General features: G+C 41.8%; 1 protein-coding gene across 3 annotated transcripts in view; it reads left to right on the top strand.

Moving 5' to 3' along the window:
* The window catches only part of TSTD2 (thiosulfate sulfurtransferase like domain containing 2), a 36,372-nt gene that overhangs the window by 6,640 nt on the left and 8,110 nt on the right, over window positions 1-21,622 (top strand). For 2 of the 3 annotated variants that reach the window (XR_009215280.1, XM_032164640.2), the window contains exons 3-9: window positions 904-1,220; window positions 9,122-9,242; window positions 12,743-12,868; window positions 13,991-14,096; window positions 18,163-18,281; window positions 18,783-18,941; window positions 19,559-19,697. Coding sequence is in view for 2 of the 3 variants with exons in the window: in XM_032164640.2 (XP_032020531.1) it covers window positions 904-1,220; window positions 9,122-9,242; window positions 12,743-12,868; window positions 13,991-14,096; window positions 18,163-18,281; window positions 18,783-18,941; window positions 19,559-19,697 (1,087 nt within the window). In the remaining variant the exon portion in view is untranslated. Of the gene's footprint in view, window positions 1-903; window positions 1,221-9,121; window positions 9,243-12,742; window positions 12,869-13,990; window positions 14,097-18,162; window positions 18,282-18,782; window positions 18,942-19,558; window positions 19,698-20,427; window positions 21,606-21,622 lie in introns of those variants that run through there. The other variant, XM_058445587.1, reaches the window with a different exon arrangement.

Raw genomic sequence — 21,622 nt, 5'->3', positions numbered from 1 at the left:
CATTAAAAATATTGATGATAAAAAATACTGATAGAATTCAGTGAGGCTATGGATAAAATGGCACCCACATGCTTTTCTGGTTAGTATATAAATTGGTACATTTTTCCTATTACAGATTAAGTCACTATTACAGATTAAAATTTCATGCTCTTTGACCCCTCAATTTTTATTTTAGATATTCTAAGTCGGTGGTTAAAGATATAGAAAGATGGATGCATGGAATGCTCATTCAACATTGCTTTTAATTGCAAATATTAGAAACAATCTAAATGTTCATCAGTTGGTAACTGGTTAAGAGAATTTTCTGTTTGATTATTTTACAATAAGCGTAAATAATTTTTATAAAAAGAGTAATATTATTTTCCAAGAAAGAAGATATTTTGGTACGTTTCTTCCTGGTCTTTTTCGATGTACTTTTTAATGTGGTTGAGATTACATTGCATAAGCAAATTTTATCCAATTTTTTTCACTTAATATTGTTATATCATAAATATTTTTACATATAATTTAAAACTGGCTGCTTTAATATTCCATGGTAAGCATACTTCATAATTTACTTTCCATATTCCTTTCAAAAATAACTGATAGTGTTATTTGTGATATTTTAGGCCAAACTGTATTATGTATATTCCGGTGTGACTTAGTCTTATATCCTGAGAATAAAATTATGATGCTGAGAGTTACTTAACCTCCTCAATATAAAGCCTAGTTTTAATTTCTCTAATAGTCTCTTCTAAAGCTTACTAATAAGAGAAGTGTTACTTCTCAGAGAATTGTATAACATAATGGAACATAAAACTAGAAGCCCCTGTGGAAAGATAATATAAGGAATCTTAGTGAGACTTCTATTAGCCATAAACCTAAGGTTATTTAACAGTGTTAGTATTTGAAATCTAATTGCAGGCCTTTGCCCTTTTTGTCAAAACCAAAGAAGTTCCAACAAAAAGGAGTTTTGAATGTAAAGAAAAATCGTGGAAATGCTGTCAGCAGCTATTCACAGACCAAACCAGCATCCACAGACATGTGGCAACACAACATGCTGATGAAATTTATCACCAGACAGCTTCTATTTTAAAGCAACTGGCTGTGACATTGAGCACCTCAAAGAGCCTTTCGTCTGCAGATGAAAAGAACCCTTTAAAAGAGTGCCTTCCACATAGCCATGACGTGTCTGCTTGGCTCCCTGATATAAGCTGCTTTAACCCTGATGAGCTGATAAGGTAAGATTTTCATTCTGTATTTTGGTTTGATTTAAAGTATTTTTCCAACTACAATGAGATACTACAATTCACCCATTAAAATGGCTAAAGTGAGAAAGACCAACTCTGTCAAATGTGAATGAGGATGTGGAACAACTGGAACACTCAGTCACTGTTGGTGGGAATGTAATATGGCACAACCACTTTGGAAAAGTGTTCGGCAATTTCTTAAACATGCATCGTTCCTGTGGCCCACTCCTGGGTATAATACCAACAGCAATAAAAACATATCCCCAGAAAGCCTTGTACAAGAATGCTCGTAGCAGTTTTATTCATAATAACAAAAAACTGGAAACAACTGCAAATATCCATCAATAGGAGAATGAATAAACTGGTATAGTCAGGTAAGAATATTGCACGACAATAAAGTGCTATGAACTGCTAATATTCAAGAACATATATTGGTGAATGAGAAAATCCTTATGCTGAGTGAAAATAGCCAGACAACACAATACATATTTTCTGATTTCATGTACTTGAAGCCAAAACTAATATATGATGATAGAAAGGTTCTGGCAGACAGTTTGGGAATACACAAGATTTTTTGAGGTATTGGAAATGTTCTGGTTTTGATAGTGGTGTGGATTACACAGGTATACCTGTGTCAAAAATGATCAAACTTTACACTTAAGATCTGTGTATTTCACTTGTAAACTGTGCCATGCTTTAAACATTTTTAAATAAATAGGGCAGGAAAAACTAAGCAAAAAAAAGGGGGGGTTTCTTTGAAGCTAGATATCATTATCTGTATGATTTCAAATATACGTATCCAGAAAAAATGCATCATTTATTAGGTTTATTGGGGAATGTAGCATTGCACATAGTGAATTTTTCAGAAAGCAGGTAAATGTAGCTTACATTTTAAAGCATCTAAACTTTCTTTGATTTAACCTTTTTTTTTTTTTCTGGAGTCTTTCAAACTGCATTAGACTCTTCTTTAGTTGCATAATTAAACAGAATATAGTGAATGTGATTGAACTTTCTCCAAGTGCTTTAATGCCATCAGGATGAACTTAAGTAGGATGCCAAGGTATAAAAGTTTGTCTTTTTACTAAGAAGGCTCAGACTTACTCTTCTGTTACCTCTCCTCCCTCTCTTCTAATTCTAGATCCAAACCCTCTGTATTATTGCTATGTACCAAATTCAGCTTACAGCAGCATAGTTGGTGGTACTAGCTCAGAGTCTCTCATGAAGTTGCAGTCATCTCATTGCTTGACTGGGGCCAGTAAATCTGTTTCCAGGTTCACTCATGTGGTTGGTGGCAGGCTTGTTTTTTCAGTGACTTTTAGTCAAAGGCCTCCATTCCTCTCTATGGGGGTCTCTTCGGAGGCTGCCTGAGTGCTCTCATGACATGGCATGTGATATGTGAGAGACAGAGACACTAAGACAGAAACCACAATCTTTTATGACCTAATCTCAGATTGCCATACCATCACTTTTTATTGATGCTGTTGGTCACATAGACTAACCTCAGTACAGTGTAGGAGAGAACTACACAAGGGTCTAAATACCAGGAGGCAGGATCATCAGGGATCATCTTGGAGGCTGGGCACCATACCTCAGAGTTGTTACTTTTTAGTGTGTATTACCTAGCAGCACTGCCTGCACTTTACCTATTCTGTCAGTATCTTAACTACTTGCAACAGCTAGATCCTTAAGGCACAGAATTCTAGAGGCCTAAGTTAGGCCAATAACATGCGTAGTATATATAGCCAAAGACCACAGCCTGTGCAGCAGCATATACCCAGTCAGTTGACATTGTTTGTGAGGTTTTTTCTTTTTTTTTTTTTTTGAGGCAGAGTCTCACTCTGTCACCCAGACTAGAGTACAGTGGTGTGATCTTGGCTCACTGCAACCTCTGCTTCCCAGGTTCAAGTGATTCTCCTGCTTCAGCCTCCCAAGTAGCTGGGATTATAGGCACGCACCACCACACCCAGCTAATTTGTATTTTTAGTAGAGACAGGGTTTCACCATGTTGGCCAGACCAGTCTTGAACTCCTGACCTCAGGTAATCTGCTAACCTTGGCCTCCCAAGTGCTGGGATTACAGGCATGAGCCACTGTATCCAGCCTGTTTGCAAGGTTTCTTGGAGACCATTCTACATATTCTTTAGGGAGGAGAGGTAAAGAAAGAAAATTGTATTATTTTCAAAAACAAGTGGGAAGACACAGAGACATTAATGATTCCTCTACCCTACGTAATGTCAGAGCTTAAAAAAGGGTTTTGTATTAGTCTGTTTTCATGCTGATAAAGACATATCCAAGACTGGGCAATTTACAAAAGAAAGAGGTTTAATGGACTTACAGTTCCACATGGCAGGGGAGACCTGATGATCATGGTGGAAGGCAAGGAGGAGCAAGTCACATCTTACATAGATGGCAGCAGGCAAAGAGAGAGAGCTTGTGCAGGGAAACTCCTGTTTTTAAAACCATCAGATCTCTTGAGACTTACTATCACAAGAACAACATGGGAAAGACTCATCCCCATGATTCAATTACCTCCCACTGGGGTCCTCCCATGACACGTGGGAATTGTGAGAGTTACAATTCAAGATGAGATTTGGGTGGGGGCACAATGAAACCATATCATTCCGCCCCTGGCCCCTCCCAAATATGTCCTTACATTTAAAAACCAATTATGCATTCCCAACAGTCTCCAAAGTCTTATTTTAGCATTAACTCAAAAGTCCACAGTCTGAAATCTCATCTGAGACAAAGCAAACCCTTTCCACCTATGAGCCTGTTAAAAGCAAGTTAGTTACTTCCTGGATACAATGGGGGCACAGGCATTGAGTAAATACAGCCATTCCAAATGGGAGAAACTGGCCAAAACAAAGGGGCCACAGGCCCCATGCAAGTCCTAAATCCAGCAGGGCAGTCAAATTTTAAAGCTCCAAAATGATCTCCTTTGACTCTGTGTTTCACATCCAGGTCATGCTGATGCAAGAGGTTGGTTCCCATGATATTGGGCAACTCCACCTCTGTGGCTTTGCAGGGTATAGCCTCCCTCCTGACTGCTTTCACAGGCTGGGGTTGAGTATCTGCATCTTTTCGGCGCATGGTGCAAGCTGTCAGTGGATCTACCATTCTGGGATCTGGAGGACCGTGGCCCTCTTCTCATAGCTCCACTAGGCGGTGCCTCAGTGGGAACTCTGTGTTGGGTCTCTGACCCCACATTTCACTTCCACACTGCCCTAGCAGAGGTTCTCCATGAAGGCCCTGCCGCTGCAGCAAACTTCTGCCTGGGCATCCAGGTGTTTCCATACATCCTCTGAAATCTAGGCAGAGGTTCCCAAACCCTGATTCTTGACTTCTGTGCACTCACAGGCTCAACACCACCTGGAAGCTGCCGAGGCTTGGGGCTTGCACCCTGTGGAACCATGGCCTGAATTCTACATTGGCCCCTTTCAGTCACAGCTAGGGTGGCTGGGATGCAGGGCACCAAGTCCCTAGACTGCCCACAGCAGGGGGACCCTGGGTTCAGCCCATGAAACCATTTTTTCCTCCTAGACCCTCTGGCATTATCGGGGGAACCAGTCCCCAGTATTTCAACGTAGGTTCTTTTCTATTTTCCCTAAGTGTCGGCTGGTCTGAGAAATAAAGAGTACAAAAGAGAAATTTTACAGCTGGGTCTCCAGGGGTGACATCACATGTCAGTAGGTTCCATGATGCCCACCTGAGCTGCAAAACCAGCAAGTTTTTATTAGGGATTTCAAAAAGGGAGGGGTGTACGAATAGGGAGTGGATCACAGAGCTCACATGCTTCAAATGGCAATAAAAAAGATCACAAGGGCAGAAGGGCAGAGCAAGGTCACAAGGCCAGGGCTAAATTAGAATTACTGATGAGGTTTCATGTCCCACTGTGCACGCATTGTCTTTGATAAACATCTTAACAGGAAACAGGGTTCAAGAGCAGAGAACCAGTCAGACTAGAATTCACCAGGCTGGAATTTCCTAATCCTAGCAAGCCTGGGGGCACTGCAGGAGACCAGGGTGTATTTCATCCCTTATCTTCAACTGCATAAGGCAGACACCCCCAGAGTTTCCGTCCATAGGACCACACGGGAATGCATTCCCTTCCCAGGGTTATTCCTTACTGGGAAAAGAATTCAGCGATATTTCTCCTACTTGTTTTCTTCAATAAGAAAAATATGACTCTGTTCTGCCCAGCCCCGCAGGCAGTCAGACATTATAGTTATCTCCCTTGTTCCCTGAACATCGCTGTTAATCATGTTCTTTTTCAAGGTGCCCAGATTTCATATCGTTCAAACACACATGTTTTACAAACAATTTGTGCAATTAATGCAATCATCACATGGTCTTGAGGTGACATACATCCTCAGCTTATGAAGATGACGGGATTAAGAGATTGAAGACAGGCATAGGAAATTTTAAGAGTATTGATTGGGGAAGTGATAAATGTCCATGAAATCTTCACAATTTATGTTTAGAGACTGCAGTAAAGACAGGTGTAAGAAATTATAAAAGTATTAATTTGGGGAACTAATAAATGTCCATGAAATCTTCACAATTTATGTTCTTCTGCCATGGCTTCAGCTGGTCCCTCCGTTCAGGGTCCCTGACTTCCCACAACAAGGCATGTGATAGGAGGGGCTGTCATGAGGACCTCTGACATGCCCTGGAGACATTTTCCCCGTTGTCTTTGGGATTAACATTTGGCTCCTCCACATTACTCATGCAAATTTCTGTAGCCAGTTTGAATTTCTCCTCAGAAAATGGGATTTCCTTTTCTATTGCATTGTCAGACTGCAAATTTTTTGAACTTTTATGTTTTGCTTCCCTTATAAAACTGAATGCCTTTAACAGCACCCAAGTCACCTCTTGAATGCTTTGCTGATACCCTAAATCATCTCTCTCAAGTTCAAAGTTCCCCAAATCTCTAGGGCAGGGGCAAAATGCCACCAGTCTCTTTGTTAAAACATAACAAGAGTCACCTTTGCTCCAGTTCCCAAGAAGTTCCTCATCTCCATCTGAGACCACCTCAGCCTGAAGTTCATTGTCCGTATCATTATCAGCATTTTGGTCAAAGCCATTCAACAAGTCTCTAGGGAGTTCCAAACTTTCCCACATTTTCTTATCTTCTGAGCCCTCTAAACTGTTTCAGCCTCTGCCTGTTACCTAGTTCCAAAATCACTTCCTCCTTTTGGGTATCTTTTCAGCAGCACCCCACTCTACTAGTACCAATTTATTGTATTAGTTCATTTTCATGCTGCTGATAAAGACATACCCAAGACTGGGCAATTTACAAAAGAAAGAGTTTTAATGGACTTAACAGTTCCACATGGCAGGGGAGGCCACACAATCATGGTGGAAGGCAAGGAGGAGCAAGTCACATCTTACATGGATGGCAACAGGCAAAGAGAGAAAGCTTATACAGGAAAACTCCCAGTTTTAAAACCATCAACTCTCATGGGACTTACTGTCATGAGAACAGCATGGGAAAGACCTACCCCTGTGATTCAATTACCTCCCACTGCGTTCCTCTGACGACACATGGGAATTGTGAGAGTTACAATTCAAGATGAGATTTGGGTGGGGACACAGCCAAACAATATCAGGTTTTTATTGCCAAATACAGTTTTCTGAGCTGAATATGTTTTAGGAAGTGTATTAACTTTTAAAACTGAATCATAGGATTAGATGTTTAGATCCTGGCCTTGAAAAACTCACCAAGTCATATTACAGAATTCCAGAGGACAAATTTCTGACTTTAAGGAATTATTGAACTATTTGGTAAATAGAAATACAGTTGACCCTTGAATGACTAAGCAATTATTGAACTGTTTGGTAAATAGAAATATAGTTGACCCTTGAACGACTAAGCAATTATTGAACTATTTGGTAAATAGAAATACAGTTGATCCTTGAAAAACACGGGGTCAGGAATCCAAGGATTAGGGGCAGTTAAAAATTTGCATATAACTTTTAACTCCCCCAAAACTATACTAATAGCCTCCTGTTGACTGAAGCCTTATCAATAATGTAAACAGTCAATGAACACATCTTTCTATGTTATGTATATTATATATTGTGTACTGTATTAAAGTAAGCTAGAGAAAATGTTATTAAGAAAATCATAAGAGGCCAGGTGCAGTGACTCATTCCTATAATCCTAGCGTTGTGGAGGGCCAAGGCAGGAAGATCACATTAGGCCAGGAGTTCAAGAGCAGTCTGGGCAACATAGTAAGACCCTGCCCTACAAAAAAAAAAGAAAAAGAAAATCTTAATATATATTTACTATTCTTTCAGTGGAAGTGGCTCGTCATAAAGGTCTTCATCTTTGTCACCTTCACATTGAGTAGGCTGAGGAGGAAGAGGGATTGGTCTTGTTGCCGCATGAGTGCTAGAGGCACAAAAAGATCTACAAGTAAGTGGACCTGCACAGTTCAAACCCGCGTTGCTCACGGGTCAACTGTAGTCCAAATTTGATCAATTTTTGTCATTACTACTCAGTGCCACATTCCCTTTTGCTTATTGGAAAGGAGAAAGAAAGCAAGTTGAAGTAGAAGTCACACTTGAGCTAGTCACTAAAATTTTCTGTACCTTCATTTCCTCACCTCTAAAATTGGAATAATAATGCCTGCCTTGCCTACCTCCCAGTACTGTAAAATGAGTTATATAGGACGGTGATAGTATGAGCAGTTGTGAACTATACTGTGCTATACAGATATGGCCCTTCCATTTCATATGGCCCCACACTTCAGGGAATTTACTTACTAGTTAGAAAAACAAAGACAAAGACACATGAGGCAATTAGCAGATGATACAGGTTACATAATTATCAGTTGAATTGTATGGTACAGAGACTAATTTGTTATAGGAGCTTAGAGAAAGGAAAATAGGATCTAAAATAGACAAGAAGGTTTTATGGAGGAGCATGGAAAGCATGGAGGAGACTAGGCCCTGAAATATGATGAGGCTGTTGAGGAGGGACTCAGACTCCAGAGCTGGATAGGACCTTAATTGTCGTGTACTGTAGCATTCCCTAAAATATGTTCTGTGGAACACTAGTTCTAGAGGATGCTAACAAGCTATTGAAAAAAGGGGTATTAAAGACAAATTTGGGAAGCACTCAGTCAAAATGTTGTTACTGCAAGACTTCTCAGAGCCTTTAAGAGGCTTTGGCTGTGATTCTTAAGGAGGGAGATGTTGTCTGCAGGGTTTCCAAACATAATTTTATAGAACAGCTTCATAACATACTTTGGAAAATATAGTTTATTTCCATTCTCTGATTTTACAGATGAGGAAACCAAGGCCCAGAAGTATGAAAGACCTGCCCAGCTAGTTAGTATAAGACAGCCCAGTGCAGTAGAAAGAGTATAGATCTGGTGTCAGAAGACTGGCGTTTAGGTCCTTGCTATCACTTTCTGACTGTCTGACTTGGGAGGAATTGGCCTCAATTTATTCAGCTGTAAAATGGGGATAATAATAACCTGCATCATAGAAAGAGGGTTATAAGAAAAAATGGAAGTGAAACTTTTTTGTATGATGATTCATACAGATACTGCCTTATGTGAGAGGATAAGCCAGAATGGAACCAAATTTCTAACTTTTCTATGAATTGGAGTTACTAATACCTGTCTCTTGGATGTGACCATTAAATGAGGGATCAAAGTAAACTCACTTTTTGTAAAATAAGTTCAGTGCAGATACTGTCTTCTGTAGAGCAAATATAAAAAGAAGTTGCTTCTCATTTCAGGAGGAGAACAATAATCAGAGCAAAGGCAGGCATGAGTGTCTTCATCTTAGCCTTCCCTCAGACTGCCTGGGTGTACTTTATGAATTGTGACTTCTTTATGCCAGTGACTCAAATGCTCTTTGCCTTGGATTTTCATTTTATAGTGGCCAGGGCAGTGAAGAAGGGGAGGTGCTCCTTTATTACTGCTACCGTGACCTGGAGGATCCCCAGTGGATCTGTGCCTGGCAGACAGCTCTGTGTCAGCACCTGCACCTCACAGGCAAGGTAACACCTTCTCCTATATTCCTTCCTTCACTGGGTTTATCTTGCCTGCCAACCTTGGATTGCAAATGCTGTGCTCATTATAAAAAAGATTCAGTGTTGAGTTCTTAGAAGTTAGGGAAATTCTGCTGGGTATTTAAGTAGAATATTAGGCAGCTATTAACATGGTATTTTATAAGAATATTTACTGGCATAAACCAGGAGTCAGCAAACTTTTTCTTGAAGAACCAGATAGTAGATATTTTAGATGTTGCACAAAAAACTATTCAGTATTGTTATAGCATGAGAGCAACTATAGATAATAATGTAAAAGAATTGGATGGCTGTGTTTGAATAAAACTATATGCAAAAGCAAGGATAGTTTGCCGACCCCGGTATAGGGAAATGTTCATGATATATTAATTGGAAAAACATATTATAGAACATAGAGGTGTGATTCCAAGTTGCCTCTTAATTTTCTAGAACCTGCCAGGGTCATTTACTAGCTCAGGGTATTGACATTTGCTGTTTCCTTCCTCTCTAGAGTGCTCTTCCCCTGCACCTTCACATGGCACATACCCCACTTCAGATCTCGGCTCACATATTGTCTCCTTAGAGCTCCAGTCTGAAGTAGTCCTCTCCAGATCTCATCACATTCTATCCCTTTCTGCTTTTCAAAGGATTTATTACTATCTGAAAGTATAATCTTCATTTATAAACTTCATGAGGACAGGAATTTTGGTCTTAATTGATGTATTCTCAGTGCTGGAACAGAGCTTAGCATGTAGTAGACCCTCAGTAGATATTTGGAGAATATAGAATGAAGGAATGAATGCATGTTCATGACAAAACCAGAAGTGCATGTATAAACATGGAAGGTTGTGTATACCAAAATGTTAGTAAGGATTATCTAGGCATGTAGGGTTATCGATGGTTTTTATTTTCCTAAAATATTCTCTGATTACATTACACACATGCATATGTTTGTGTCTTTTATGTTCTTTCAAAGTTTAAAATTATATATCACTTCCAATGAGTTGGCATTGGCTTGTGCCATGAATCTTGTTTTATATCCATACCCTAAAGAGTTGATCAAGTAGGGCTGGGCGCGATGGTTCATGCCTGTAATCCCAGCACTTTGGGAGGCCGAGTCAGGCAGGTCACGAGGTCAGGAGATCGAGACCATCCTGGCTAACACGGTGAAACCCTGTCTCTACTAAAAATACAAAAAATTAGCCAGGCATAGTGGCGGGCACCTGTAGTCCCAGCTACTCGGGAGGCTGAGGCAGGAGAATGGTGTGAACCTGGGAGGCGGAGCTTGCAGTGAGCCGAGATTGCGCCACTGCACTGCAGTCTGGGCGACACAGCGAGACTCTGTCTCAAAAAAAAAAAAAAAAAAAAATCAAGTGAGGCATCAACTGATGTGTCTTCTCTGGACCCTAAAAAAGGACAGCCATTAAAAATTTTCAAATTATAAAGTACTGGTATATATCAGTGTTATATGACTAGAACAATATAGGACCTTGAATTAAATCGTCTCTTTTTCAGACAGTGCCATGATGCCACATGTGCTGCCCTTGCTAGCACTTTTCTTTAGAGAGCTCAGTTCCCTTTAAAGATGATCCATCTTTAAACTCATCCACAGGATTTTGTAGTACGAAAACAACCAACTCTGCACAGCCCCCAGAACATTGCCTCTTAAGGCTGGGGCTTTACCCCAGGCTCTAATGTCCCCTAACCAGGGCAGCATTTCAAAGAGAATATGGGGCTTGAGATGCCAAAGAGCCCCAGATATGGATGCACATTCATTTATTCAACAAATACGTATTGAGTGCCTAGTATGTGGCAGGCACTGTTCTAGGGGATATGCTGGTGAGCAAAACAGACACACATGCATGTGGAACTTGTATTCCAGTGGATGGGTTTGCAGTGGTGGGCTGTCCTCCAAACACCATGCAGAGATAAATGCTCATGTATACCCTCTGCCCTCAGATGTGCTCTGTGCTTTAGGATTTTGGTAGTACCTCCTCAGCAGTTCTTTTCATTTCTGGTGCTCTTTAGTTCCCTTTTTATTCATATAAAGAAATTAAGGTTCAGAGAAGTCAATTAACTTTCTCACAGCTACATACAAGTGAGTGGCAGAGCTTAATCTTGAGCCTAGATCTGCTGACCTCTGTGGAGGACTCTGTTAAGCTACCTGGATTTAGATTAAGCTCAGAATTCACTTCTTTGGCTGTTGGACTATTGTAGCTCCATAGCAAATGGGGCTTTCCAGGAGTTTTATTCACATTCTCTTGTTCAGCATGCATGAAACAATACCTCATTTGAACTGTAGGCTATGCCATTTTAGAAAAATACAGGTATCCAGCTGGGCGCGGTGGCTTGTGCCTGTAATCCTAGCACTTTGGGAGGCCAAGGCAGGTAGATCACTTGAGGCCAGGAGTTGGAGACCAGCCTGGCCAACATGGCGAAACCCTGTCTCTACTAAAAATACAAAAATTAGCCGGGCTTGGTGGCACATGCCTGTAATCCCAGCTACTCGGGAGGGTGAGGTAGGAGAATCGCTTGAACCCAGGAGGTGGAGGCTGCGGTGAGCCGAGATTATGCTACTGCACTCCAGCCTGGGCAACAGAGCAAGACTTTGTCTTAAAAAACAAACAGGTATCCATCTCACACCAGTCAGAATGGCTGTTATTAAAAAGTCAAAAAATAACAGATGCTGGTGAGGTTGTAGAGAAAAAGGAATACTTATACACTATAGGTGGGAGTGTAAATTAGCTCAACCGTTGTGGAAGACAATGTGGTAATTCCTCAAAGACCTAAAGACAGAACTACTATTCGACCTAGCAAACCCATTACTGGGTATGTACCCAAAAGAATATAAATTGTTCTGTTATAAAGACACATGTATGCATATGTTCATTGCAGCACTGTTCCCAGTAGCAAAGACATGGAATCAACCTAATGCCCATCAGTGATGAACTGGATAAAGAAAATGTGGGAATACTATGCAGCTATAAAAAAAGAACAAGATCATGTCCTTTGCAGGGACATGGATGGAGCTGGGAGCCATTATCCTTAGCAAACTAACGCAGGAAGAGAAAACCAAATACTACATATTTTAACTTATAAGTGGGAGCTAAATGATGAGAACACATGGACACATAGAGGGGAACAACAGACACTGGGGCCTTTTGGAGGGTGGAAGGTGGGAGGAGGGAGAGGATCAGGAAGCATAACTAAGTGGTACTAAGCTTGATACCTGGGTGGTGAAATAATCTCCACAACAAACCCCCATGACACAGTTTTACCTGCAGAGCAAACCTGCACTTGTATCCCTGGACTTAAAAGTTTAAAATAAAAAGGAAAAACAGATATCTTTGTCCAGTAACACTTTGGTGTCCTCAGCAGCGTCTCTGCTTTTCCTGTTAAACTCATTGACACACATGAGCCTATTGTTCTTCCCTGGAAGGATAACCAAGCTAAGAACAGTCTGTTCTCTTTCTCACCATCTTGTGTCTCAGATTCGAATTGCTGCAGAAGGAATCAATGGGACAGTTGGTGGAAGCAAATTGGCTACCAGACTCTATGTGGAAGTCATGCTTTCCTTCCCATTGTTTAAGGATTACCTGTGTAAAGATGATTTTAAGGTAAGAGAAAATGAAAATTAAATGGATCTAGAACCATCTGCTTCTGCCTCTGTGCATGTTATTGAAGAAGAGTTCAAAGTAGAGAAATAAGCAGTGCCAAGTAAGTACCCTTTCCCCTTTATTTTTGGGGGCTTGGGGAGTTTTTTCGTTTTATTTTGTTTTTCGACAGGGTCTTGCTCTGTCACCCAGGCTGGAGTGCAGTGGCATGATCATAGCTCACTGCAGCCTCGACCTCCCTGGGCTCAGGTGATCCTCCCAGGTAGCTAGGACCATAGGCATGCACCACCATGTCTGGCTAATTTTTTTGTAGAGACGGGGTCTCACTATGTTGCCCAGGCTGGTCTCGAACTTTTGGGTTCAAGCAGTCCTCCCACGTCAGCCTCCCATAGTGCTGAGATTATGGACGTGAGATACCACACCTGCCCCCTTTCCCCTTTAAATGTGCTTTTCCCTTTAGGTTACAAGACAGTACAATAGAAGGAGTATGCTCATCCCCATTCTTCCATTGAGTCACCATATGATGTTGGACCAGCTAGTGCTCTAGACCTCAGTATCCCTTTTTATAAAATAAGGATGTTACAGCTCATGCAATCTGGGACTCCAAATCTTGGACATATTAGCTCACTTGAGAGACCACCAGCCTGGTCAGCAGATCACTGTTTTTAGTAAATCTGGAATTGTAAGATTAACACTTCACACCACATGGGGGAACAAAGTTGTTGCTCTCACAGGTGGGCTGCTTTGTTTGAGTGACTTTATACCTTGTCATAATAAGTGATAAGGTGATGGGAAATGCCTTGCCAGTGTTCATGCTGGCAATGATAGGAAAAGAATGAAAACTGGGTATAGTCACATGTTAGAATTGCTCAGCGGTGTTGCAGTTTTATAATTAAATGCTTACACCTAAAGAAACACCTTTTCAGCTTAACATTCCTGCACATGGCAGGTATGCAATAAGTATTTATCAATGTTGAATTATCTGGAACATTCTGGGCCCTAACTAGAGGTTTTTCAAGACTTCAGCTATCGTTATTACAGAACAGACCATCATTCTTATATTGGCACTTGTCTTATACCTGGAGTTGAGACAGCAAGACTGTATTCTGTTTTCTCATTGGCTAGACCAGCAAAGGAGGAGCTCACTGTTTTCCAGAATTGCGTGTTGGTGTATTTGAAGAAATCGTGCCCATGGGGATCAGCCCCAAAAAGATCTCCTACAAGAAGCCTGGTATGCCTGCTTTTAGAAGATTGTGCTTTAATTCACAGGGACAAAACTTAATAGACAAATAAGAAAGCAGCAGTCATGAGTCCTTTCTAAAGCAGCTGTGGGGTGGCTAACACTTGGCTGCATCCAGTGCTTATACTGTTTCTCTGTGGTGCTGTGGGGTTGAAGACTCACCTCTTAGAGTGACCTATCTTATTTTTCTTGGTGATGGTTTATCAAGTAGTTGTTTTCTCTTTCCAAAGACAGCAAGCAGTTTGGGAAGAGTGTAATTATTACTTGTAAACAGTTCATCAGCAGAATAGAGCACACAGGCCTTTTGCTACAGGAAGCAAGTTGCTTTCAACACCACAGCAGTTTTCACTGTGCTCTAGAATATTCTTTCCCCATCTTCTCCATGGTAAATGGTTGAAAGACATTTGTTTGGCAGGTTTTTTGGGGTTTTATTGTAGTTTTTACTATGAAAAATTTTAAACATTAAAAAAGTAGAGAAAATAATATAGTGAAGTTCTATGTACCTATCATGCAGCTTTAGCAGTTAACTGATTAATGGCCAGCTCTCACCTGTACCCCATCCCTTCTGCCATCTTGGATTATTTTGAAGGCAACCCCAATGTCAGGCCATTTCATTTGTAAATATTTTTAGTAGATATGTCTAAAAGATAAAAATTTGTTTTAGAAGATGTAAAACGATATCACATCTTAAAACATTTTAACCGATTCCTTAATAAATTATCAAATATCTAGTTGGTTTAGTCACTCAATTTCCAGTTGTCTCATACTTTTTAAGCTTCATTTCTATTAGGATTTAAATAAGGTTCATTCATTGTGATTCATCAGTATGTCTCTTTAATTTCAACCTATAGATTTGTTTCCATCCTTTTTTTCCACCCTTGCAGTTTATTTTTGAAGGAACTGGGTCATTTGACCTTTAGAGTTTCCCATAATCTGGACAATACTAATTGTATTCCCAAGATATATTTCTCTGTCCTCTTTATTTCCTGTAAGTTGATCATTAGATTTAGAGTAGTGCTAATAGAAGTATAATGTGAGCTACATAATTTTACATTTTCTAATAGCCATGTCTTTAAAAGTGAAAAATAGATGAGATTAATTTAAATAATGTTTTTCTTAATGCAGTATATCAAAAATATTATTTCAACATGTAATCAATATAAAAAATTATTAGTTTACTTTTTTTTCATGCTAAGTCCTTGAGATCCAGTATGTATGTCACCCCTATTATAGCACAAGTGCTTGTCAGCCACATGTGGCTAGTGGCTACTGTATTGACAACTCAGGACTAGAGACTTGATCAGATTCCGATTTGATTTCTTTTTCTCCCGCCACCAAGACTACATAAGCACTATTGTCTTCTTTGATCAGGAAGCACAAAGGTCTGGTTGACTCCATGGTGTTCATTTTTTAATATGTAAAGATTTGAAAGAAGTCTAAGAGTGAAGCCAGGGGGAAATGGGATTAGGATACAGGCATCTGGGAAAGAGACTCCTGCATGGAGACATGAGGGCCAGAAAGAGCTGTTGTCTGCTTACTGTTCCCATCTTAGCAGGAGGCAGTGTGACTACAAACAGCTTTTCCTGGGCACCGCAAGGCATTGCAGGCAGAAAGTGGGCTCTAGGCAGTGCTGTCGTGTTTTCACTTAGAGGAAGTTTAAAGGGACCTCTTTTTATTTTTTTGAGACAGTCTTGCTCTGTTGCCCGGGCTGGAGTGCAGTGGCATGATTTCAGCTCACTGTAACCTTTTCCCACGGGGTTCAAGTGATTCTCCTGCCTCAGCTTCCCAAGTTGCTGGGATTACAAGTGCACGCCACCACACCCAGCTAATTTTTGTATTTTTAGTGGAGATGGGGTTTCACCACACTGGCCAGGCTGGTCTCAAACTCCTGACCTCAAGTGATCTGCCCACTTCAGCCTCACAAAGTGCTGGGATTATAGGCGTCAGCCACCGCACCTGGTAAAGGGACCTCTTTTAAACACATCCATGCTGGTCACTGTCCAAACAATTGTTCTCAGGGCCAGTAGAGCAACTGCAATCATAGCAGCAGCAGGGAACAGGTTTGGTTTCCTGTGGCTCCCTGCAGGTAGAAGTCTTAGCACATTTCCATGCTTTTAGTCCCATGTTTGTTTGAGATGGAGTCACTGTTGCCCAGGCTGGGGTGCAGTGGCACAATCTCAGCTCACTGCAACCTCTGCCTCCCGGGTTCAAGAGATTCTCCTGCCTCAGCCTCCCGAGTAGCTGGGACTACAGGCATGCGCCACCACGCCCAGCTAATTTTTTTTTGTAGTTTTAGTAGATGGGGTTTTGCCATGTTGGCCAGTTTGATCTCCAACTCCTGACCTCAAGTGATTCGCCTGCCTCAGCTTCCCAAAGTGCTGGGATTATAGGCAAGAGCCACCTCGCCCAAGCCTGGCCTTTTTTTGAGATGGAGTCTCGCTCTGTCGCCCAGGCTGGAATGCTCACTACAACCTCTGCCTCCCAGTTTTGTGTAGTTCTCCTGCCTCAGCCTACTGAGTAGCTGGGAACTACAGGAATGTGCCACCACACCTGGCTAATTTTTGTATTTTTAGTAGAGATGGGGTTTCACCATGTTAGCCAGGCTGGTCTTGAACTCCTGACCTCAGGTGATCCACCTGCCTCAGCCTCCCAAAGCATTAGGATTACAGGTGTGAGCCACCATGCCTGGCCTACGTCCCATGTTTGAATCTCCCTTTTCACCCCACTCTTTTTGTATCCATGTAATTGTGTGACAGTACCTTATAGAGAATCTGGCCTTACTACATTCTCTTTACAACTGTAAGTCAGGCAGGTAGCAATCCAGATTCCTTGGCCTGGTTCTGGGTCCTCATCTCTCCTTGGTGTAGAGTAGTTTCATTGGTTGTTGGGGTTCCCCTCTGAGGGGAATGAGGCTCCTTTGGTGCTGTAAAGCTTTATCATGAGTGGTGGGTAACTGAGTCACCAGAGCCCCTGCCCATGAGGCATGGCTACCTCATAATGCAGATTCACCAAAAGTTCCTCACAATCTGCTGAGATTTCTGGACCCCCCAAAGATAGGGGAATATTTCTATCCTAGAGAGTTACACGGCAAAGAGCCCCAGGAGACTGAGATTCCCTCCTATTAGTCCCTTTGTAGATATATTTTTTGAGACAGGGTCTTGCTCTATTGCCCAGGCTGGAGTACAGTGGTGTGATCATAGCTCACTGAGGCCTTGATCTCTTGGGCTCAAGGGGTCCTCCTTCGTCAGCCTCCAAAGTAGCTGAGACTATAGGCACACACTAACATGGCCAGCTAATTTTTTAAATTTCTTTGTAGAGACAGAGTCTCACTATGTTCCCCAGGCTTCCCCTTGTATTTTAAAACTTAGCCATCTTCTAGCTTTCCTGTCTTTTTCTCTCCTTTACTTACTTTCTCATATATGATTTCTGTTGTCCACCCCTCTTGCCCTTTTCTCTTTTACTCATGCACACACACTTAGACACATTCTTCTTGCCCCTTTGCATTAAAAATATATCTATTCCAACTTCATTCCATAACTTTTTGCTCACACCTGCCTGTGGGTTCTTAGCCTTCAACGTGGGTTCAACCTTAATATAGAACAGTTTACAAAGCGTGTAGTCAGCCACATACATGCCCAGCTCCTCCATGTACAGTGACAATAGAGCAGTGGCCATTTCCTGACCTACTAGTGACCATACAATGGACCAGCAAATTCACATGGCAATTTAGATCCCAGTTGCCTGGTTTTTATCACTAGGGTTAGGCCAAGTATGAGGATGCAAAATTCTTTGACTAGTTATTTCTAAACTACCAGGTTTCCATTGCCCTCATTTTAGGAGGAGGGAGATTGAGGATATCTGGAATTATTGGAATTACTAAGTTATTTCATCATGATCATCAAGTAGTGTTCTTTTCAGACAGTTGTAATTATGAAGGGAAGAGGTTTGGGTGGAAAGAAACAAAGCAACATGTAAGTCAGGCTGGGTGAGTTGTGATTGGGTTTTGATTTTTTTTTTTTGTCTTTGTTTTAATATAATTTTTTTGGTTTGGTTTTAGGAATCCATTTATCCCCAGGTGAATTTCATAAAGAAGTAGAAAAGTTTTTATCTCAGGCAAATCAAGAACAAAGTGATACTATCCTTCTTGATTGCAGAAACTTCTATGAAAGCAAAATAGTAAGTAAAAGCCAGAATTGAGTTCTCTGAATTGGTAGATCTCCCCATTCCCACAGTGTGGTATATTTCCCAAGGGGACCTTGTGTTTGCCCACCTGTGGCCACATGGATCTCCTCCCAGTACTGGCAGCTTCAGAGAAAACCCAAGTCCTAAAACACAGAATCTGGTGAGAGAGTCGAAGAAAATATGAATTAAAGACATCTAGGCACATAATATACTTTGTGACTCCCATGAGCCTGCCTTTGACATGTATCAAGGATCTTGCAAAGTTGCCTTTGGGCAGCCTCTCCAGTTCCCCTGAGGACCCTGGGAAGGTGACCCACAGCCCACAGCCTCGGTTTTAAGTTCAGATCTTGAAGTTGAAAGGTCAGAGTGGGGATGAGATTAGCAACTGGCAGGGGCTTCTTTGCTAAGGTAGGGTTTGTTGGGTACAAAAAGAACCTTTGTTCCTACCAGGTATGTTTTTCTGATAATTTTCCTTTTGTTGCTCCTATGTTACAGGGACGATTCCAAGGCTGCTTAGCCCCAGACATCAGGAAATTCAGTTACTTCCCTAGCTACGTTGACAAAAATCTAGAACTTTTCAGAGAGAAGAGAGTGCTGATGTACTGCACTGGGGGCATCCGCTGTGAGCGGGGTTCAGCCTACCTCAAAGCCAAGGTGAGCCACCACCCCAGGGCACTGTAGGCATGGCAGTGAAGGAGGCAGCTCCACCAGCAGCTTACGTGGAGCTGTCCGCTGCCCCCAGTACTCCCCACCCCCAGGCAGCCAAAGCATGCCTTCACCCCTCATATGGCTCCAGCATGGAGTTCGTAAGTACAAAATCTGAGGGTCTTTAATCTCAAGATATGAAAAACACGTAACAGTCTTAGAGACTCATCAGATGTAAAAGGGAGAGATTAGTTAACATCTCCCTTTTCCTGATCCTTTTGCTTGATCCTAAGAGCAAATTCAGTAACATTACATGTCCCAACAGGTGTCTTCCTATATTTAGGGGGCAGCAAAAATAGTTGGGCTTCCCAGGATCTAGAGGGTGAAGGCCCTGCCTCCTGTCATCACCCATCCCCCTAGGAGGCAAGATCTGGCCAGTTGGTGCCTTGACCCCTTGGTCAGCAATTCCTCAGTGTCCCGCAGTGGGAGCCAGGAGCCCCTGACTGATAGCAGCGGCCATGAGTCCTCCACAGTCAGCACTCCTCGCCACGCGCTGCTCTTCCATGAGCATCTTAACAGGTCTCTCTGCTGGCTCTTCAGATTTCCTATTGTTTTTCCACACCTAGGGAGTGTGCAAGGAGGTGTTCCAGCTCAAGGGTGGCATCCACAAGTACCTGGAAGAGTTTCCTGATGGCTTTTACAAAGGGAAGTTGTTTGTTTTTGATGAACGCTATGCTCTGTCCTACAACAGTGATGTGGTGTCAGGTAGGTCAGCACGGGCTCCGAGCCCAAACTGAAATGAAGCACATTGTCAGTTCACCATTCTAGAAAAATGACACAGGGAAGACAGGCCAGTGGTCATTACTGAGTACTGAATAAGCAGGGAAAATAAGTACATTGTGCCACTATTTTCCCAGCTGTAGAGCTGAGAGAACCCTAACCCAGGAGTCAGGAGGCCTGGGTTGGTATCCTGGCTTCACCATTGCTAGCTGAACAAGCTCATTAACATGGGGATCATCTCACCTGCCCTGCCTGCCTGTCTACCTTCCAAGAGCTGGACTACTGGGCTAATTCAGGGCTCTTAACCTGGAATTGGTACATAGATTTCAGAGATTCTGCGAATTTGGATGGAAAAATAATTGTATCTTTGTTTTCAATAACACCTCACTAAAATGAAGTATTTCCTTTAATTATGAATGTAGGCAACAAAGTACCAGTTGCATTAATGTACCTGTGACTTTGTCTTCATTAGGATTCACAATACTTTCATGTTCCAGTTGCCTCAGATATCTCAAAATAGTATTTATACTCATCACTACTTCAAAATGAAAATAGTTATTAGGCCCACCACTGAATTGATACATAATGTGTTAATAAATGTCATGTCTTATTATATATTACAGATTTTGAAAAAGACTTTGATATTTTGTATTTCTATATAGTTGGTTTCCTTTGTAATCTTACATATTTCATGCATTTAAAAATATTTTTCTAGGTCAGGCACAGAGGCTCATGCCTGTAATCCCATCACTTTTGGAGGCCAAGATAGGAGGATCGCTTGAGCCCTGGAGTTTGAGACCAGCCTGGGCAACATAGCTAAGTCTCTACAAAAACTTTTTTAAATTAGCTGAGCATGGTGGTGTGTACCAGATACTCAGGAGGCTGAGGCAGGAGGATTGCTTGAGCCTGGGAGGTTGAGGTTGCAGTGAGTTTAAATCACGCCACTCTACTCCAGCCTGGGTGACACAGCAAGACCCTGTCTCAAAAAAGTTTTTCTAGGCCAGAATCTATAGTCTTCACCAGACTACCAAGTAAATCCGTAGCACACATGATCGTAGGAACTCCTAGCTCTCTATGGACCCAGGTGGCATGCACATTTGAGTAAGATTTGCGTTTGATTGTCCTCTCCTACTTTCTTGGTCTTATTTTCATTTTAGTGGTTTTGAGTTGTGTCTTATTGATCACTACTTCGATCTGTTTTGGAGCTAGATGGAGTATAAATTCTAAACAAGTAGAAAGAGTAGATTTGATTTTACAGAGGTTATATTGGCTGGACTCGATGGGTACCTGCCTGTGAGTATGAAGGAGAGAGAGAAGGCTCAGAGTTAGCTTAGATAAGCAAGATAAGGAAAAGTGAGAAAGAATGATGTTATCAATGGTAACAGGAGGTCATCAGGGAAAAACAGGTGAAGAAGATGGTGTGAGTTTTAGGAATCAGATGGTCAAGTGTCCTAGCAACAGCAGGAGAGACGCAGGCCTCGGGGAGAGGGCTGTGGATTGTACATGTTCACTGTAGGTGGGTTATCGCCTGTATTTAGGTGTGTTGTCCCCACAGGAAAAGGGAACAATCAAAGAGGAAAAGACCACTTAACGAGGGGGTTGGGAGGTGGTTGGCCAGCTTTGGAATAGCTGGTGAGAGAGAGAAACTTTCATTACCATCTACTTACCACCTGTTCTCTAGATGGGAAAAAGAAAAAAAGTCAGTAAATACTGGAAGCAGACAGTTCCCAGAAGTCACCCCACAAAAACATAAGCTGGGTGGTGGGGGTGGTGGTTAGTTGTTGTTGCTAGAAGACAGAAGACTTACTATTTGGAAACCTTCCCCGGGTTCCACAGGATCTACGAGATTCTAGTCAGCAAAGGGAGCAATGCCTGTCCACATGTGTGTGAACACATGTGTTTATAATGGC

The sequence above is a fragment of the Hylobates moloch genome, unplaced genomic scaffold (genome assembly GCF_009828535.3).
Source record: "Hylobates moloch isolate HMO894 unplaced genomic scaffold, HMol_V3 SCAFFOLD_10, whole genome shotgun sequence".
In the NCBI taxonomy this organism is placed as follows: Eukaryota; Metazoa; Chordata; class Mammalia; order Primates; family Hylobatidae; genus Hylobates; species Hylobates moloch.
This window is presented reverse-complemented; position numbering and strand designations above follow the sequence as displayed.